Below are 16674 nucleotides of genomic sequence, written 5' to 3'. Positions count from 1 at the left end.
TCTCATTTCAACCTCCCACCCTATTCTCTGCCTTAATACGGTAAGTGCAGCAGAGGTCACTGTCCATTATTATGTTATCAATATAAAAAAACCATTCAAGCATTATATAATTATATAGAAGGGGTTAACCAAAAAATTCTATGTATCACAAAACGATAATCGTTGATTAGATTTTCTATTTGTCCTCTGAGGGAGCATAAAAAAGGAACCAAAAAAAGTGAGAGCAACACAAAAAATAGATTAATTATTGGAGAACCATTACAATCGATCACAGGCCTACCTCATCATCATCTGAGGCCTCGTCATCAGTGTCGAGAACTTTTTTCCATCTTCCTGGTCCGCGTTTACGTGGCACTGGGCGCTCGTCATCAGCCTTTGCCTGCTTCGCACTGCTTCCTGAGTTGTCTTTTTTTGGCCTCCCTCTCTTCCGTGGGGCCGGGGACTCGCCCTCGATGAGAACACTGTCTTCTTCTACACCACTAATGCTTGCATCAAAGACATCTTTCCTCTGTGTCCCTAGTTTATCTGGTGCAGAGGAAGCATCCGCGACATCAGACACTTTTACTTTAACTTCAGAATTGTCTTTCCTCGGTCTTCCTCGTTTTCGTTTCAGCGGAGAGGTTTCTTTGACATCTTCAGGGATTTCGATTACATTGCTAACCTTAGAAACAGAATTATTTTTCCTTGGCCTGCCTCGTTTCCGAGAAGTCTTTGGTGTGTCATCCTCCACATCGAGTCGGGCCCTTTTAGCCGGTGGGAAACTCGTATCATCAGAAGCAGAGCTTTCAGAACTCGATGTTTCGCTGCCCTCGCTACCACTCTCGTCGTACTCAACATATCGCTTCTTCACTCTCGCTCTGTCACTGCGTCGTACACAGGAACCACGAGTCACATCCTTACTGAAACTGGAGTCCTTTTTACTGTCAGAGTCATCCAAAGTCTTACCAGCTTTTCTTCCTTTCCTCTGTGATCCCGAATTCCTTAATCGCCCGCTCCCAGAATTAGCCATAACGCCAACTCTCACAGCGCTGTCCATTGCCAGGTCATTAAGCCCATCGACAGTGGATCCTGATCCTTGCATTGTCGAGTCTTTCCCTGTTCCCGGCACACTCTCTGCAGCATTCACTCTCCCCATATAACAATTCAAAGAAGACGCTGAAGGCAGATCTGAATTACAGTCATTTGAATTCAGTTCAGTCTTTTTTTTCCTTCCCCTCTTTTTGCCCACAGTAGCGGGGACATCGCTTGATGAAGCTGTGAGAGTGGCCTTGACCTCTACATCACATTGTACGTCCTCCCCCTTTGCTGGAGACGTGACAATACCTGCAGACGCCTGAGAACATTTAATATGACTAGACACAGTTTGTTCCAATCTGGTTTCATTACTGCCATCAACTAAATCCCCTACAGGAGTTGACAGGGGTGATTTTGCTGCAGATTCTTTTGATGCCCTCAGAGTTTTATCAACTTCAGAAGCAGCAACATTTTCTTCTCTTTTTCCAGAAACTGCTTTTCCTCCAGCTTTGTCAAAGATGAAGAAATCGTCATATGTTTTCTTTTTTCGATTACGAACAGGCCTTGAGGGTGTAATTATGTCTCCCTGTGCCTTGTTGGCTACATCGGTCGGAGCAGTCGGCACACCTTTTGCTCTAGCCTCCACACCATCAGCTGGAGTCACTTCACATTGTTGAACGCGACCGTTCGAACTAGAAGAAACATTGTAGCCTGGGGCAGTTGTCACTTTCTTGGGCCTCCCTCTTTTTCTTGCCGAGCCAGTATCCTTCGCCGACATGTTGCTAATGGTCGGTTCTTGCTCCTTGAAACGTCAGTCAAAAGACATCGTAACTTACTCCCTATCTGGAGTACCCAAAGTAATCAGAGACAGTGGGAGTAATGCCGGAGATGAAGACAGTGACCACTCTGTCGGTTTCCCTAGTCCATGTACAAGAAAAGAGCACTTAAAGGGAAAACACTATCATGCTTGGTAGATGTGACTTGTATCCCAATCCTCAGATGCTCGTATGAACCACTTTTCCAAATATGTAGTGTGCTCCTTTGTCAGTCTGAAATTTCACATGAAAAAACAGTTCTAAAGCTGCAAGTAAAACACAATCATAGTATTAAGAGAAAGGTAATTGCATAGAAAAGGCAACCATTAGTAGAGCAAAAATACAGAAACTGAACATTAAAAAACTTACTGGACCTTAAAAAGTAAAGTCTTTAGATTTTGGACTTAAATTGTAAAGAATCCTTAACTAATTTTTAAAAATGAATCAAATTGACAAAGACAAAATGAAGGCTTGGGTAGCCTAATTGTAAGAGGTATCGTAGTATTCGTAGTAAAATCAGGCACTCGTCAAAATAATGAAATATTTAAGAAACAGACTTTTTTCCGTCAGTTTTGCTTTTCGGAGTGTAGATCTATACGTACAGGTACAGAGTAACCGGGCATATTCTCACAAATTTTACCTCTGAAAGTGAAACCAGGCGATACCCCCTCCTTCAATCACAAATATATCTCAATTTCTATTCAAGATAAATGGAGGTTTGTTTTTTTATCTAAAGGAAGGCAAATGAACAAGCTTTCAGATGACACCAATGGTGAATAACCCCATATATAGAAATCTATGCCCAAAAATTGGCGAGCGCCTGGCCTGGTGACTGGTCTGATTCCACCACGACTTTCTTTGTGACTTGTGACTTGTGACACATTCATTTATTCATTTGAATCGGGGATAAACCTAGAGCAGTACAAGACAAAATTGTTACCATTTTTTCTGCTTGAATGGAAGTTAGTCTAGGTCTCAAAACACAGTAGATTATATGGGAACGTTGCATTCAAACAAAACTCAAGTAGATCTAGATCTAGACCTACATGAAAAATCATTTTGCAATCCGAAGTTCTACTTTCGATTCAGTACTTCTCCTTGCCCTGCTTGCCGCTTGCTTTTAAAATTGTTTCGTTAATTAGGCTATTATTGTTTCCGTTTGGTGTTTTTCTCTGATATATATTTCCACTAGGTTTGCGAAATATATGCAAAAGCCAAGACCTACAGCTGCTTATTAAAATAATTCTGACTTCGCAACTACACATGTACATTTAAACTCAATTAGATATTTTTAAAAACCTACTTCTTTGTTGTTCGATGACAATTAAAGAGAACAACAATTACAGCTAATCTATATATTTTATTGATGTTTCAATGTGCGTCATAAGTTTTAATTCTTAAAAACGTGGAAATATACATAGCTCAATTCGCACACAGCGTGAAATTAGGCCCAAAAAAGACCCGCAAATATTGATATAATATTTTTATTTAACGGATAAGAGTTTCTTAGAAATGGCTGATATAACTTAGATTTTTTTTAAAACTGAAATTGTTTCAATAAGAGTTGGGTTTTTTTTTATCTTCCTTGTGTAAAAACAAATTTATATGAATATATATAAACATCTTTGACCTTGACAGAGAACAAAATCTGGGTTTAGTAATCGAAAGCAGCTGCAGCGAAAATTGCCAGTTTGGCCTCCTGAATGCCAAATTTCTGAAATTTGGCCACCTGGAAAATCGATTGGCCTCCAATATTTTCGTCAGGCTTCCTACCAAAATTTGAGCTCCGTAATATGGCCTCTTGCGTAGATTTCTTTTAAAGGGAAGAAAAGTTATTGTCTTTATTGTTCATACCAAGTAAATCAATTGAGTTGCATTGCAAAGGACAGTAAGGTAACACAGAATGACATGACCAATATAATTAAATACTCTCTGATTGAATCATAGAGATTGAATACACATGGACTATTACGTCATCACTCTTTGCGAAGACACGTCCGCCATCGTTTAGAGAGTATGGTACGCACAACTTCTTGCGTCATTGTTCTTAGTGTAAACATTTACAGTGTACGGCATTGTTCTATGAGAACACATATGTTTAATACATTGTAGTTCGTTAATCGCAGTAATTGATCGTCGGTTGATTTTACGGAAAGAGAGCTTTTGCAGCCTTATGGTGTAGGCCTAACAGTAGTTCTCAGTGATCTTGTAGTTCCGTTTGTTTATGTCCACGATCTATTTGTTTACATCCAGAGAAGAAATCCAGAAGTCTTGATGACCAAATACTATTTGAAATAGGCTGCACAAAGAGCAGGGATGCAACCTAACAGCAAAACATCAAATTAGGATAACATGGGGCACGCCCTGAATCCCCCCACCTCCATATTTTTATTAGGTCAGGGGGGCAAGCCCCCCCTGAAACCCCCCTACTCTTCATTTTAACGAGCGAAACTACAAAGTCGCCCAATATAATCTAGATCTAGATCTAGATTTCTAGTTCTTTTAGCGTCCCGCAATTTGCAATCGCGAGATCATGCTGAATCATTACACCAACACAACATGGGTTGGCTCAGATTCCAAACTGTTCCGTTTGGTGTGTATAATAAATTAAAAGACCAGTCTCCTTTTTTCTATCATTCCCGGAGAGGGGGAGGGGGGTTGTTGCTGGGGGCGGGGGTTGTTGTTGTGTTTTTTTTGCCGCCGTTGTTGTTGTGGGGTTTTGGGGGGGAGGGGTGGGGTTCTTTGTTGGGGTTGTTTGTTGTTTTGGTATTCAACAGTGCGCTTCAGCCTTTCACTTTCGCACATCGTCATAAGTTGCTAGATCTAGATCTAATAGATATGTAGATAATTCTAGATAATTCTAGATCAAGCCTTTTCTAACAATGTGGACAGCAGCCTCGGGAGGGAAATGTTTGTGGATAGGGAGTGGATGTTTATTGCAATGAACCGGATACATGTATTTGAATACACTCTTCCTGGCGCCCAAACTTGAAATTCACGTGTGGCGTGTTGGTGCATCGACTTCAAGTGGGCCTAGAAAATCTAGATCTAGATCTAGATCTAGATTCTAGATCTAGATCTAGATCTAGATATTAGACCTAGATTTTAGGTTTGGATCTATTATAGAAATCAAGTCTAGATCTAGATCTAGACCACTGCAAGTCGTGCATTCAAGTTCAAGCAGTGCCAGTGATGACATGCCTACAGGTGGTAAGGTAGATTAGCCCATTCTATAACTAATAATGTAGATCTAGATCTAGATCTAGATCTACACGAGTTTCGTTGAGTTTGTTTTTTTAAATTTAAAGATTATGCTGTTTGGCTTTGTGTACCTTAGCCGCTTGTGATTCCGCCCTGGCCATATCTAGATATCTAGCAACCAAAAGCATTCTCTTAGTCTTAGACGTTTAAGGAGTCGTTTAGTTTCCTCCAGATAGATCTAGAATCTAGTCACTGAGGTACCAAACCCAGCCTGGCTTATTTTCACTTGTCAACAAAAAAATAGATCTAAGATCTAGAATCTAGATTTAGATCTAGATCTAGATCTAGGTCTCTTAGATGAAGGCCACAACAAATAGATCCTCTAGGAATGCCCAACAAATGTAGATCTAACCGAAATTTGAACATCTGTAACTGGCTGAAAAATTAAGTAATATTGGTGATTTTGGTATCAAATTTCTCAGAAAAATGAACTCTATCCATCTAGCACATCAAAACAATTCTGCGTGAGAAAAATGATGTCAGATTAGATTGAAATAATATTCAAAATATGGTCAAAGAGAGGTAACCGTGAAAAATACTGAAGGGGTGGCTTTTTAGGGTTATCTTCCTTAACTCAAATCCAAAGATTATAGCCTAATACAATAGCTCACATCGTGACGTTCTATGTGTCAGACATGGGTACTTTCTTACTCTTATTGGCATGGCCGGCGTGCCCCCATTTACATGTACAATCTCTGAACCCCCATCCTGCTTCCCACAAGCTCTAGCATTCTAAAAACCACTATTCTGTCTCGAAAAGTTGGCTACTAATTCGTCGGTTGATCCGCGCTTTTCACCCCCTTAATTCTATGTCTCAGAGTGGGTGGCATCACTTCCGTTTACATGGGTGACACCACTTCCGCGAAATGAAGTACTAATTAGTGTAGCATCTTTGCTTGAGCCGGAAATACGCACGGAAAAAAATAATTTATTTTAAAAAACATATTACGTTATACAGACAGAAGAAGGTAATTTCTAATGCAAAACAAGTTAACAAGTCACTCATTCTCTAAAATAACATTTTATTCGTGATAATTACTGCTCTCCTAACCCACGTGCTTTTAGCGAAACGATACAACAAAATCAAGCTTTTGTAAGATTTTATGTGTACACAATGACCAATGACGTAGTGTTTACACAAAGAACGATGACATATGTGTGTACTCATTGAATGATGACGTATATGTGTACTCAATGAACGGTGACGTAGTATTTACACAAAGAACAATGACGTGTATCTGTACTCATTGAATGATGACGTAGTATTTACACAAAGAACGCTGACGTTGATGATATATGTGTATTCATCGAATGATGACGTAGGTGCGTAGACAAAGAACGATGACGTTGCTGGTCCCGTAAAGGGGAGTAATTAGCAGGCTACCATTTCTTAATTTCATTGTTATGTCCCTTATTCTTCGCTTTCTAATATTCGCTTTTTTTTTCTTTTCAATTTTTTTATTATTACGTCCCTTGTTTTTCACTTTTTCATTACTCTATTCGCTTTTTTCTTTTCAATTTATATTTTCGTAATTAAAATTATTTCAACCCCCAAGCGCTAGATCTAGATAGTTTCATGAATTTTCCGGGAACCTCACCATCTAGACTCTAGACGAAATTACAAATTGTATAAATTCTAGATCTAGATCTAGATCTAGATTCTAGATTCTAGATCTAGAAATCTAGATTCTAGACAAAGATCTTAAACTAATTCTTTGGTTTCGAAGTGACCAACCCATTTTCAAAGTTGGATGACGCGCTGCCATTTAAAATTCTTTGTTGACAGTTTGCTATCATCAGCTGAGTCCACATTCTGGCTAGATCTATGGCTTTACTAAAACTAAATACTGTCTTTGGGAAGAATCCGATCTGGAATATGCCAAACATCATTAGATCTAGATTCTAGATCTAGATTCTAGATGTACACATCAAAGATAAGAAGCTTCGACGTTCGATGCCGGGTAACTGCTGACGGATCAGTGAAGTATTGGATTAGACTTATTAGATCTAGATCTAGATCTAGATATATCTAGATTCTATAGTCTATAGGCAGGCCTATTAGTTAAGCCTACACGCCTAGAACCTAGATCTAGATCTAGAGATCTAATCAACTAGAATAAAATATTGTTTACGCTAGGCCTATGGTCAGCACCCTTTTGTTTTGGTAGTCAATAGATCTAGATCTAGATTAGATCTAGAACCTATAGATCTTCTAGATGTACACATCAAAGGAAGAAGCTTCGACGTTCGATGCCGGGTAACTGCTGACAGATCGGTGAAGTATTAGACTAGATTCTAGATCTAGATACAGTGTATTAGATCGTCTTTATTAGACTTATTAGATTCTATAGAAAATCTAGATCTAGATCTAGGCAGGCCTATTACTATTACTATTAGTTAAGCCTACACGCCTAGATCTAGATAATTTTAATTCAGTTTAGATTTAGATCTAGACTTTAGGTCTAAATAAGAAAAACGTTTAAAAAATAGTAAAGGGGGTAGATCTTTTAGATCTTGATCTAGATCTAGATTAGATCTCTAGATATCTAGCTCTAGAATCTAGATCTAGTGTGATTTAATGCAAAGCAAACGGGACCGCAATTGTACAGGAGTGCCGATCACATGTGTGTGCGGATCTAGGAGCCATGTTGGTGACCAGGGTTAAATAGTAAAAGACGTTTTGGCAGTTTTACAACCTTCATACATCGCATATAGAATCTATGTCTATTTTCATCACCTCCTTCACGTTTTTTTTCCTGACTGTTCTTTGGCTTAGATCTAGGGCATAGTAGATCTAGAATCTAGATCTCCATCTATTTGTTTGCCTATTTCCTTATCAACACCCAAACATTCTCTCTCTGTCTCCCCCCCCCCCCTCTCTCTCTCTCTCTCTCTTCGGCCGACCTACAACACACCTTAACCCAAACCCTAACATGAACCCTTACCCTAACCCAAACCGTAACCCTAACCCTAGGTCTAACCCTTACCCTAACCCTAACTCTTGTATAGTTTGCTCAGTGGACCTTGTCATGGTAAGTGCCAGGCCTCCGCGGAACTCCTCCCTGAAAATGTAGTTTTCTGAATACAGGGTGTTGAAACCAGTCGAAAGATGACCGAGTTAACAGCCCTTTAAATGGGCCCTCTTTTGGCCTACAAAACAAGCGCCTTGTTGTGGTCAGCGGTGCTAAATCTACACATTCTGTTTAGGGGATGCACAGCAAAAGATTTCAATTAAATTATGTTTTTTTTATTTCAACAAGTGATCATCTAGTCAATCTCATTATTTTTTTTCTGAATTTTACGCACCCATAATATGGTCTCACCGAGTAAAGGCCCTAAATGCATTATTTGGAGATGATCTGCCTCATTTAAAGGTAAATGGTCAAAAAAATCCACATGAATACATTTTAGCGATAGGCAGATCACATGATAATGAAATCAACTTCTAAAGACGTCGCAGAGTATCATTAATCCGTGATTGAAAAGTGTTGCTGTGCACCGACTGGCCTTTTATTCCTCTCCGGAATGGCGGCGATCCCCTCCAGTTTGACACTCGTCTCGTGACGTCACAGCTAAGATCTCTAGTTTTATTTATAACCTCTTTGGTGTTCACAAAGAGTGATGACGTAAAACGTTATGTGTACTCTGAACAATGACGGAAGTGTTTACACAAGAAACAATGACGTCACTGGTCGAATATAAGGGAAGCAACAATCATTTCTTACTGCTAGTTGGGTATTTTCATTGTTGCTTCCCTTTGACCGTTATCGTCGCATCTGAGGATGAACTTTTTTTCGTTGTTTTTTTTTTTTTTTACCAACAATTTCTTAACTCAAATTAGTACGGCTTTCAAACTAATCGATCGATATTGTTTTATCTTTTTTTTTCTAAGGAAACCGCATTAAACAAAAAGCCAAAATAACAATTTGTTTAACACAATATTTCGCAGTTCGAAGACGCGCGTTAAGAAGAGACTAAAAATCCTGTTACAGCGACATCTAGAATCTAGAAATCTAATCAAGATCTAGATTTAGATGTAGATCTAGCTAGATCTAGAATCTATCGAAGAATCTGAACCTGGAAATGTTTAAATCTGGGCCTATGAATTGTCTGACAGTGGAAGACCCCGCAGACATATGGATGATGTCGAATAGCAATGTAGGCTTTTCGGTGTGAGGAAACCGTTAGGACAGGCCCAGATCTTTGTCTTGGCCTGCCAAGAAGATCGTTGACGTGATGCTCAACTCAACAACGTTGTTGTGATTGTGAACTGTGTCTAGATATCTAGGCCTAGATCTAGATCTAGATCTACATGCATCTCGTACATTTTGGTTTTTGGAAATGTTTTAACGAAAGTTAAAGTTGAGTGTTGTGAAGCTGAACTTATGTTGTTTGTCTTGCAGTTAATTACGCATGTTTTCAGTTTTCACACTAATTCGGACTTTGTAGATTTCTATGTTTTCCATTGCAACACAGGTCTCAAGGCAGGGCATATTAATTTATTTTTACCTACACTGAGGTAGGTCTAAATTAATATATCTTGTAGGATTACAGTAAGCCTACCGCCCAGCCCCGGCTAGTAGTTACCCTAGTTGAGTATGTTCATGTATGTCCATCCATCTATCTGTCTATCGATCGACCGATTTATATATCTATTTCTGTTGATCTGTCGGGTCTGTCTTCGTTTCTATCTGTCTTTCGATCGACCGATTTTATATCTATTGATCTGTCGGGTCTGTCTTCCTATCTATTTGTCTATCTCTATGCCTATTTTTTTTATCTATCGATCTCTGTCTCTCTATCTGTCTGTATGTCTGTGTATAACTATAAGGGACGAACTGTTACGACCCGAAGGTTCCCCCAGTTAGTGTTGACCATTTCAGTATGACACGTTTTACATTCCTTGCATTTATTTTATTCAATTCTGGCTCAAATGTTTAGAATTTGTATTAATTTATTGAACACAGAGTTGATTTTCTTTGACACCCCCTATCCCTTTTGCTGTCCCTAATTCTTTGTACGAAGTTCTGTCCAAACTGGATGATGACCGAGTTACACATATTGCCCTTTACATAGAGGTCCTCTCTAGTAAAATGTATTCATTCATTCCTTCTTTCCTTCCTTAAATTCATTCATTCATTCATTCATTTATAGACTCCCGATACCAAAACTAGCCTTTATTAGTCAAACCATGTTGTTTCAAATAATAATACAGTGTATTTTCAAATGTCCCCAGATCAACTGCCAGCTTGGCTTTCAGTCCCCTGTATGCAGCGAGTCTGTGTCTGTGTGTGGGACGGGCGGGACCTGGCACATCCCCATCCAGAGCTGTCAGGGTGAGTCTCGTGGCGTTCTTAGAAAAACTTAACGATTACAATATTGTTGTGTGACAGAAGGGTGGGAAAACAAAGGATAAATCACAATGACGTGTAACCCGCTAGATTATATGTGTCACGACCCGTGGAATCAGGCGCTTGTCTATTTTTGGACATGTGGAGTTATTGATATCATCTTATAGCTTGTTCATTTCTCTATCCGTCAATGAAAAAATACCTTTCTATCTTACATAGAATTCAAGATATTTGTTATTAAAGGAGGTGGGAGTCGCCTTTGCTGAGGTAAAGTCAGCGACAAAATGGCCACCAGAGTTTGATGATTCCCAAAGTCTAAGAGTCCAAGGGACCTAAAAATGTTGTTTTTTTTGCTTTTTGGAAAACATTTTTCCGTAAAATCCTCTCTGAGATTTGTTTTTAAATAGACGTAGAATATGTTAAGCTAAAAATAAAAAAATTACCAAAAAACGGAAGGTGCCGGTTTCTTCGATTTTACTATTTTGACTAGCGCCTGCAAGCGCCTGATTTTACCGCAGTGCCTCACATTTATATATTCAAGGAGTATAATCAATGTCAGGTCAAAGAAAATATAAGTCAGGTTAGCAAGTACAAAGCAGTTCTCAATACTTTTTTTTCTTTCAACATGCTTTTAAAAGCTCTCTTAAAGTTATCTTTGGATGCGTCAATTTGGAAAATTTGTTTCAATTATATATATTTATTTTGTCACAATATATGCAGAGTAAACAAATATATATGTCCGCTATGACTTTTGTGGTGTTGTTGTCTTTACACTTTCACAAGAGATCATAAAATTTTTTTTTTTTTTATGTCACATGTCTGATCATTTATAGACACGGATTTTAATAGGCTGAAAATATTATATCGGAGTCCCTCTCTTTGATCCAGTCTCTCTCCTCTGGGTTGATCTTACAAGCAGGGTTAAATCAGTCTGCCTCGAAATAATTTAAAATTTTGTTCATGAGCAGTAGCATAACTATAATAATCAGAATCAATCAGACTCGGTGGGTGGTTGGTGGGTGCTCTGGTGTTACTGTTGTTTTGCTCCTTCTTTCCTATCAAACATCTATCGTCTTTATCTCTCCTCCTACCCCCCTGGGCGGTGCCACTTACTGAAGTGTCTTTAAGCCATTCCCAAAGGGGGGACATTTCTCGTTCATGTACAGTAGAATTGTGAATGGGCTGATTCATGTCACACTTTTATAACTGTGCCTGATCTACAACAGGGAACTGCTGCTTTTTCTTTCCTAATCCTTACTATTGTCATTTTTCCTCTACTTCTTTTGTATGTTTTTCACACTCTTGTGACCCGCTATTTCTGGGGTGCCTTGATAGCCGGAAAAGACTTTGTGCTGTTGAAGCTAGAGAGGTAAGCAGAGTAAGCCTGATTCCTTGTAAAGACTTCTCTGTTGACATCCACCCCTTGGCGCTCATATGACCGTATGCAGTTGCAAGTGCCGTAAAACCTCTACTAAATAAAAATATCTCTCCTCCTTCTTTTTTGTGTTTGTTGCTCTCTTGTAACACCTCTAATCTTCGGCACTTCTATGAATTATAATGAATGACCCAAGTGTAATGCTAGTGCCATAAAACGCCTCCTAAGACAAAGACCCATCACTTTACTTCACCAGCTGTTGAGTGCGAGGCACTGGGTCAGTTCACCAACGCCTTGACCAGCACCCCGTCATGTGACTACAGGACCTGGGCCGGGCTGACCTGTGCCAACAACTACCCCTGCCACTGACCACTGACCACCTTGACCTGTGCCAACAACTACCTGCCACTGACCACTGACCACCATGACCTGTGCCAACAACTACCTGCCACTGACCACTGACCACTGACCACCATGACCTGTGCCAACAACTACCTACCACTGACCACCTTGACCTGTGCCAACAACTACCTGCCACTGACCACTGACCACCATGACCTGTGCCAACAACTACCTGCCACTGACCACCATGACCTGTGCCAACAACTACCTGCCACTGACCACTATGATGTCACATAGATGTGTTGTCCCTGAGACAGGGTGTGGAGGCCCCACTTTGTGTGTGTGTATGTGTGTGTATAATATGTGTGTTTCTGTGTGATGCTTGAGTGGTTTGAAGTTACGCTTGTGTAAATCGACAAAGTAATATTGTCTCTGCTCAGCCAAATGGTGAACCAACTCTGAACATTTATTAAAAAGAAACTATTGGTGGTTTTACTCCATCATCAGCAGAATTTAGGTCGTTGAACAGGTGGGCTTTGACCCTGCCTGTCAGGGACAACGCGGACTGAAAGGAATCTAAGGCCGTCTCTGCAGAAATCTGAAATGACGCAAAACATTCAACAAACTTTTACAATTTATGTTTTTCTCCCTTGGTATAGGGGATTTTACTTTCCAATCAACACAGTCTGGGCCACTTAGCCTTGAGGTAGCCTTGAGTCCTGCTTATCAGGGCCAACCTGGGCTAAAATGATTGATACAGTCGCAGGTAAAAGATTGAGATACTCAGTGAAGATTGAGATACTCAGTGAAGATTGAGATACTCCATAAAGATTGAGATACTCCATAAAGATTGAGATACTCAGTAAAGATTGAGATACTCCACAAAGATTGAGATACTCCATAAAGATTGAGATACTCAGTAAAGATTGAGATACTCCATAAAGATTGAGATACTCCATAAAGATTGAGATACTCAGTAAAGATTGAGATACTCCACAAAGATTGAGATACTCCATAAAGATTGAGATACTCCATAAAGATTGAGATACTCCATAAAGATTTATTCTCCCCCTCATGGGAATTGAACTTTTGGTCTTTTGTGCACGATGGCGAAAATATTATTGTTATTATTTTTACTGTACTATTATTGTTGTTGTTGTTAATATTATTATTATTGTTGTCATTGGTATTATTATTATTGTCAGTATTATTACTGTTATTATTAATGTTGTTATTATTATTATTGTCATTACTGTTATTATTAGTATTATTGTCATTATTATTATTACTATTATTGTCGTTATTATTACTGTTATTATTAGTACTATTATCGTTCGGTCCTAATTTAGGAAATCTTTCTGTCAGGACATCAGAGGGCCCTGACGGGCTCGGTCGAATCAGCCCGAATCAGAAATGACCTAACTTGTGTTGAAAGGGCTGTAAAGAATTCAGGATCGTTCAAAGTTCTGTGGTTTGTCAGTTGACGTTGACCAGATAGAAGTTCAGCTCACATTTCTATCTATTATAACATTATGGCAAGCTGCGACCCGCAAATCACGTCCCCAATTTTTGGCATTTTTTGGTCCACGAATCGCGGCCACGATTTTTCCTTTTTTCTATTTTAAATTAAAAAATTTAAGAACGGCCAGGGAATAAAAAATCGAAAAATAACACACACAAAAAGAAAAATCGAACCTCTTTATTTTTAGTAAGTTTACTTTCACTTCTGCTTCACTTCGTCTCTTTCTCACTTGTTGACACCTCGTTGATTTGTTCTAATGATTCAAATCAAAACTTAGCTCTTTTTGTGGCACTTTTTTATCCACAATTTTCGACACGATGGATAAATTTGTTCAAAAGAGGGAGACAAATCCGAGTAAAGTTGCTGGCCACGTCACGTGAACCAGCGCCACAATGAGGTCCCAACATGTTTTTCTATTTTTGTGTGTTGATATAGCATAACGTCATTTAATATGACGTTGTTCCTTCTTTTTTCCTTCCTTTTTTCAAATCTATAAATGTTTTTCTGTTAGAGCGTGTCTCCACCAAACCCAAACACTGACACTGGCAGGCCCCTTGTGTGTGATTCTATCATTTACATGTATGGAATATCCTCTACTTTTTCTTGAATTCCACATGTTTAGGGTTAAAACGGCCAATCTTCGGATTGGTGGACACACGCCCTTATTTGTTGATTTTTGTGGTTGTTTATATGCTGTTCTAATTTTGATTTCCTTCTGTTGTGAAACTTTTATTGTTCACGTTTTTACACTCTGTGTGGCTACAAATGATGTTCTGGATGCTTAAAACAGAGCACAAGAAATTCTGGTGTTTTAGATGAAGTTACCTCTATCAATATATTGCTATACGTCGTCACAGAGAGTTGAAAGCTTGAAAATTGATGGCAACTTTTGCCATTTTTTGTGGGCAAATTTATTTTGGGGGGGGGGGGGGTGGCATCAAGTCAGATGCAAGGCTACTCCAAATGAGGATTGCAATAATAATAGATTGCATTTGTATAGCGCAAATTCCTACTCAACAGAAAGCTCTAGATGCGCTTTACAATCTATATATTATTACCCCAGCAGACCTGATAGCATTCTGAAACAATCTCAACTTCCTGACTGAGAAGCATACAGTGCAAGCTGCTATTTTCTATAGACGCCAAAACATTAAGATGATGAATATTGATACAAGGTCTGTTAAAAGGATGAAACCACTATCATAACATTATATGTCAATTGTGTGTGTGTGTGTAAAAGGTGTGAGTGGCGTCGGTAACCTAGTGGTTAGGCTACCGGACTCGTAATCGTGAGATTGAGGGTTCGGGGTTTTGAGCCTCAGCTCGGTCTGACGTTGTGTCCTTAGGAAAGACACTTTATACGAATTTCCCACTTGGCTCGGTCCTATGGGAGACTGACGTTAAACAAGGAGGCCCCACCTCTTAAATTACCGTATAGTGTTGATAGGGGCATTAAACCCATACCATTTCACCATTTTTATAAAAGATGTGTGTGTGTGTGTGTGAGAGAGAGAGAGAGAAGGAGATCGTGGTGAAACTAAGCGCTCGTCAAAATAAGGAAATCAAAGATTCCAGCTTTTTTTCCCACCTGTCAGGCAGTTTTTATCTTTTTTTAAAAGGGGAGGGGGGGGGGGGGTTCAACACCTTTCATGAGCATCAAGAACATACCACCGTGTGGATTTTACTGAAAAACATTGATTACTGGCACAAGAAAGGACACTTTGTAGTTTCCGAGGACACTCCAGCTTTGGGAGACACCGTAATATTTTGGCCGACATTTTCTCCTTCATTTTTTTCCTCTGAATGCCAGACGCTGCCCACCTCCCCCCCCCCCCCCCACCTCCTTCTGTGGCCAATATCTCCACTTGTCAGTCACTACCTCAGAACTACAAAGTTCTATCTGACATTTTTGGCCGTTCTGAGTTGCTTAGACCATGAGGTGAGAAACCAAATGTTCTATCTGCTCTAGCAAAATTGTCCGATTTTTCATTCGTTATCAAGATATTCAAAGAATTGCATTTGAAAAAAACTTGACATGCAAAACTCAAATTTTTAGAAGTATAGATCTAGTTTGTTCACTTTCATCTGACCGCGTTAAAAAATTCTTGCTCATTTCGGATTTTCCCTAGATTATCTATGCCCACGGAACTTTGCATGGCGCTTCTGCAGGCCAGCGACCAAACTTTTTTTTTTTTATTATTATTTTTTAAACTCTTGATCCAGCGATAAAAAAGTTTTTCTGTGTGGGCCCTAGATTCTATATTAAAAACCACTCTTTGGATGCATACACAGGATCAGAAAAATAAATGACTTACACTTACAGTAACCTTGCCAATAAACTACGCAGTGACACCACCCTGCCCCCACATTTCAATGTAAGCTTATAGACTTCATCCCCCGACTGTCTGAACGTCTTCGCGTGCTCCACGTGAGTCTCGGAAATTACTCACCCCCGTCTCTTGAATCGTGTTTCTTTGGCGTACGTTGGAGTGTGGTGTTGAGCAAAACAGGTCAACGTTTTAACGGTTTAGCTGTATTCTGTAAATCCCCTGTTACTGTTACTTCTTTAACATCCGCGGTCAGACCAAAGTGAACGAGCAAAACCCGGAAATTGATAATAATGTACCGGGGAATATGCGTGGAAAATCCACACAGGAATGTGGGTTCAAATGGAAATAAAAATGTGTTGACCCAAAAAAAAAATAGGGGGGGGGGGGGGTCAAAATAGGTGGGAAAATGTCTGTTTCTTCTACTTCATTAGTTTGACGACAGCCTGATTTTGCCACAATGGTGGCCACTGTCATTGAATTGTTGAGCTTTGTCGTAAGCGAGGCTGATCAGAAACCTCTTTATGTCCATTGCGAGAAACAATGAATTCAATGATTGATTTGAAAACTGCTTCCAATTGTTATTGACACTTGTGTTCATTTATTAAACTTTTTGTGAACTTACGTCTTTGCATGGTGTGTGCTTTTCTGTGTGTGTGTGTGGGGG

General features: G+C 39.4%; 1 protein-coding gene across 1 annotated transcript in view; it reads right to left on the bottom strand.

Moving 5' to 3' along the window:
- The window catches only part of LOC106011947 (ABC transporter F family member 4), a gene marked incomplete at its 3' end in the record, with an annotated part of 5065 nt that extends 1343 nt beyond the window's left edge, over positions 1-3722 (bottom strand). The window contains 2 exon segments of the mRNA XM_013083275.1: positions 280-2063; positions 2770-3722. Coding sequence (XP_012938729.1) covers positions 280-1792 — 1513 coding nt within the window.
- Positions 3723-16674: the final 12952 nt, after the last annotated feature.

This window comes from Aplysia californica, unplaced genomic scaffold, assembly GCF_000002075.1.
Source record: "Aplysia californica isolate F4 #8 unplaced genomic scaffold, AplCal3.0 scaffold00222, whole genome shotgun sequence".
Lineage (NCBI taxonomy): Eukaryota > Metazoa > Mollusca > Gastropoda > Aplysiida > Aplysiidae > Aplysia > Aplysia californica.
This window is presented reverse-complemented; position numbering and strand designations above follow the sequence as displayed.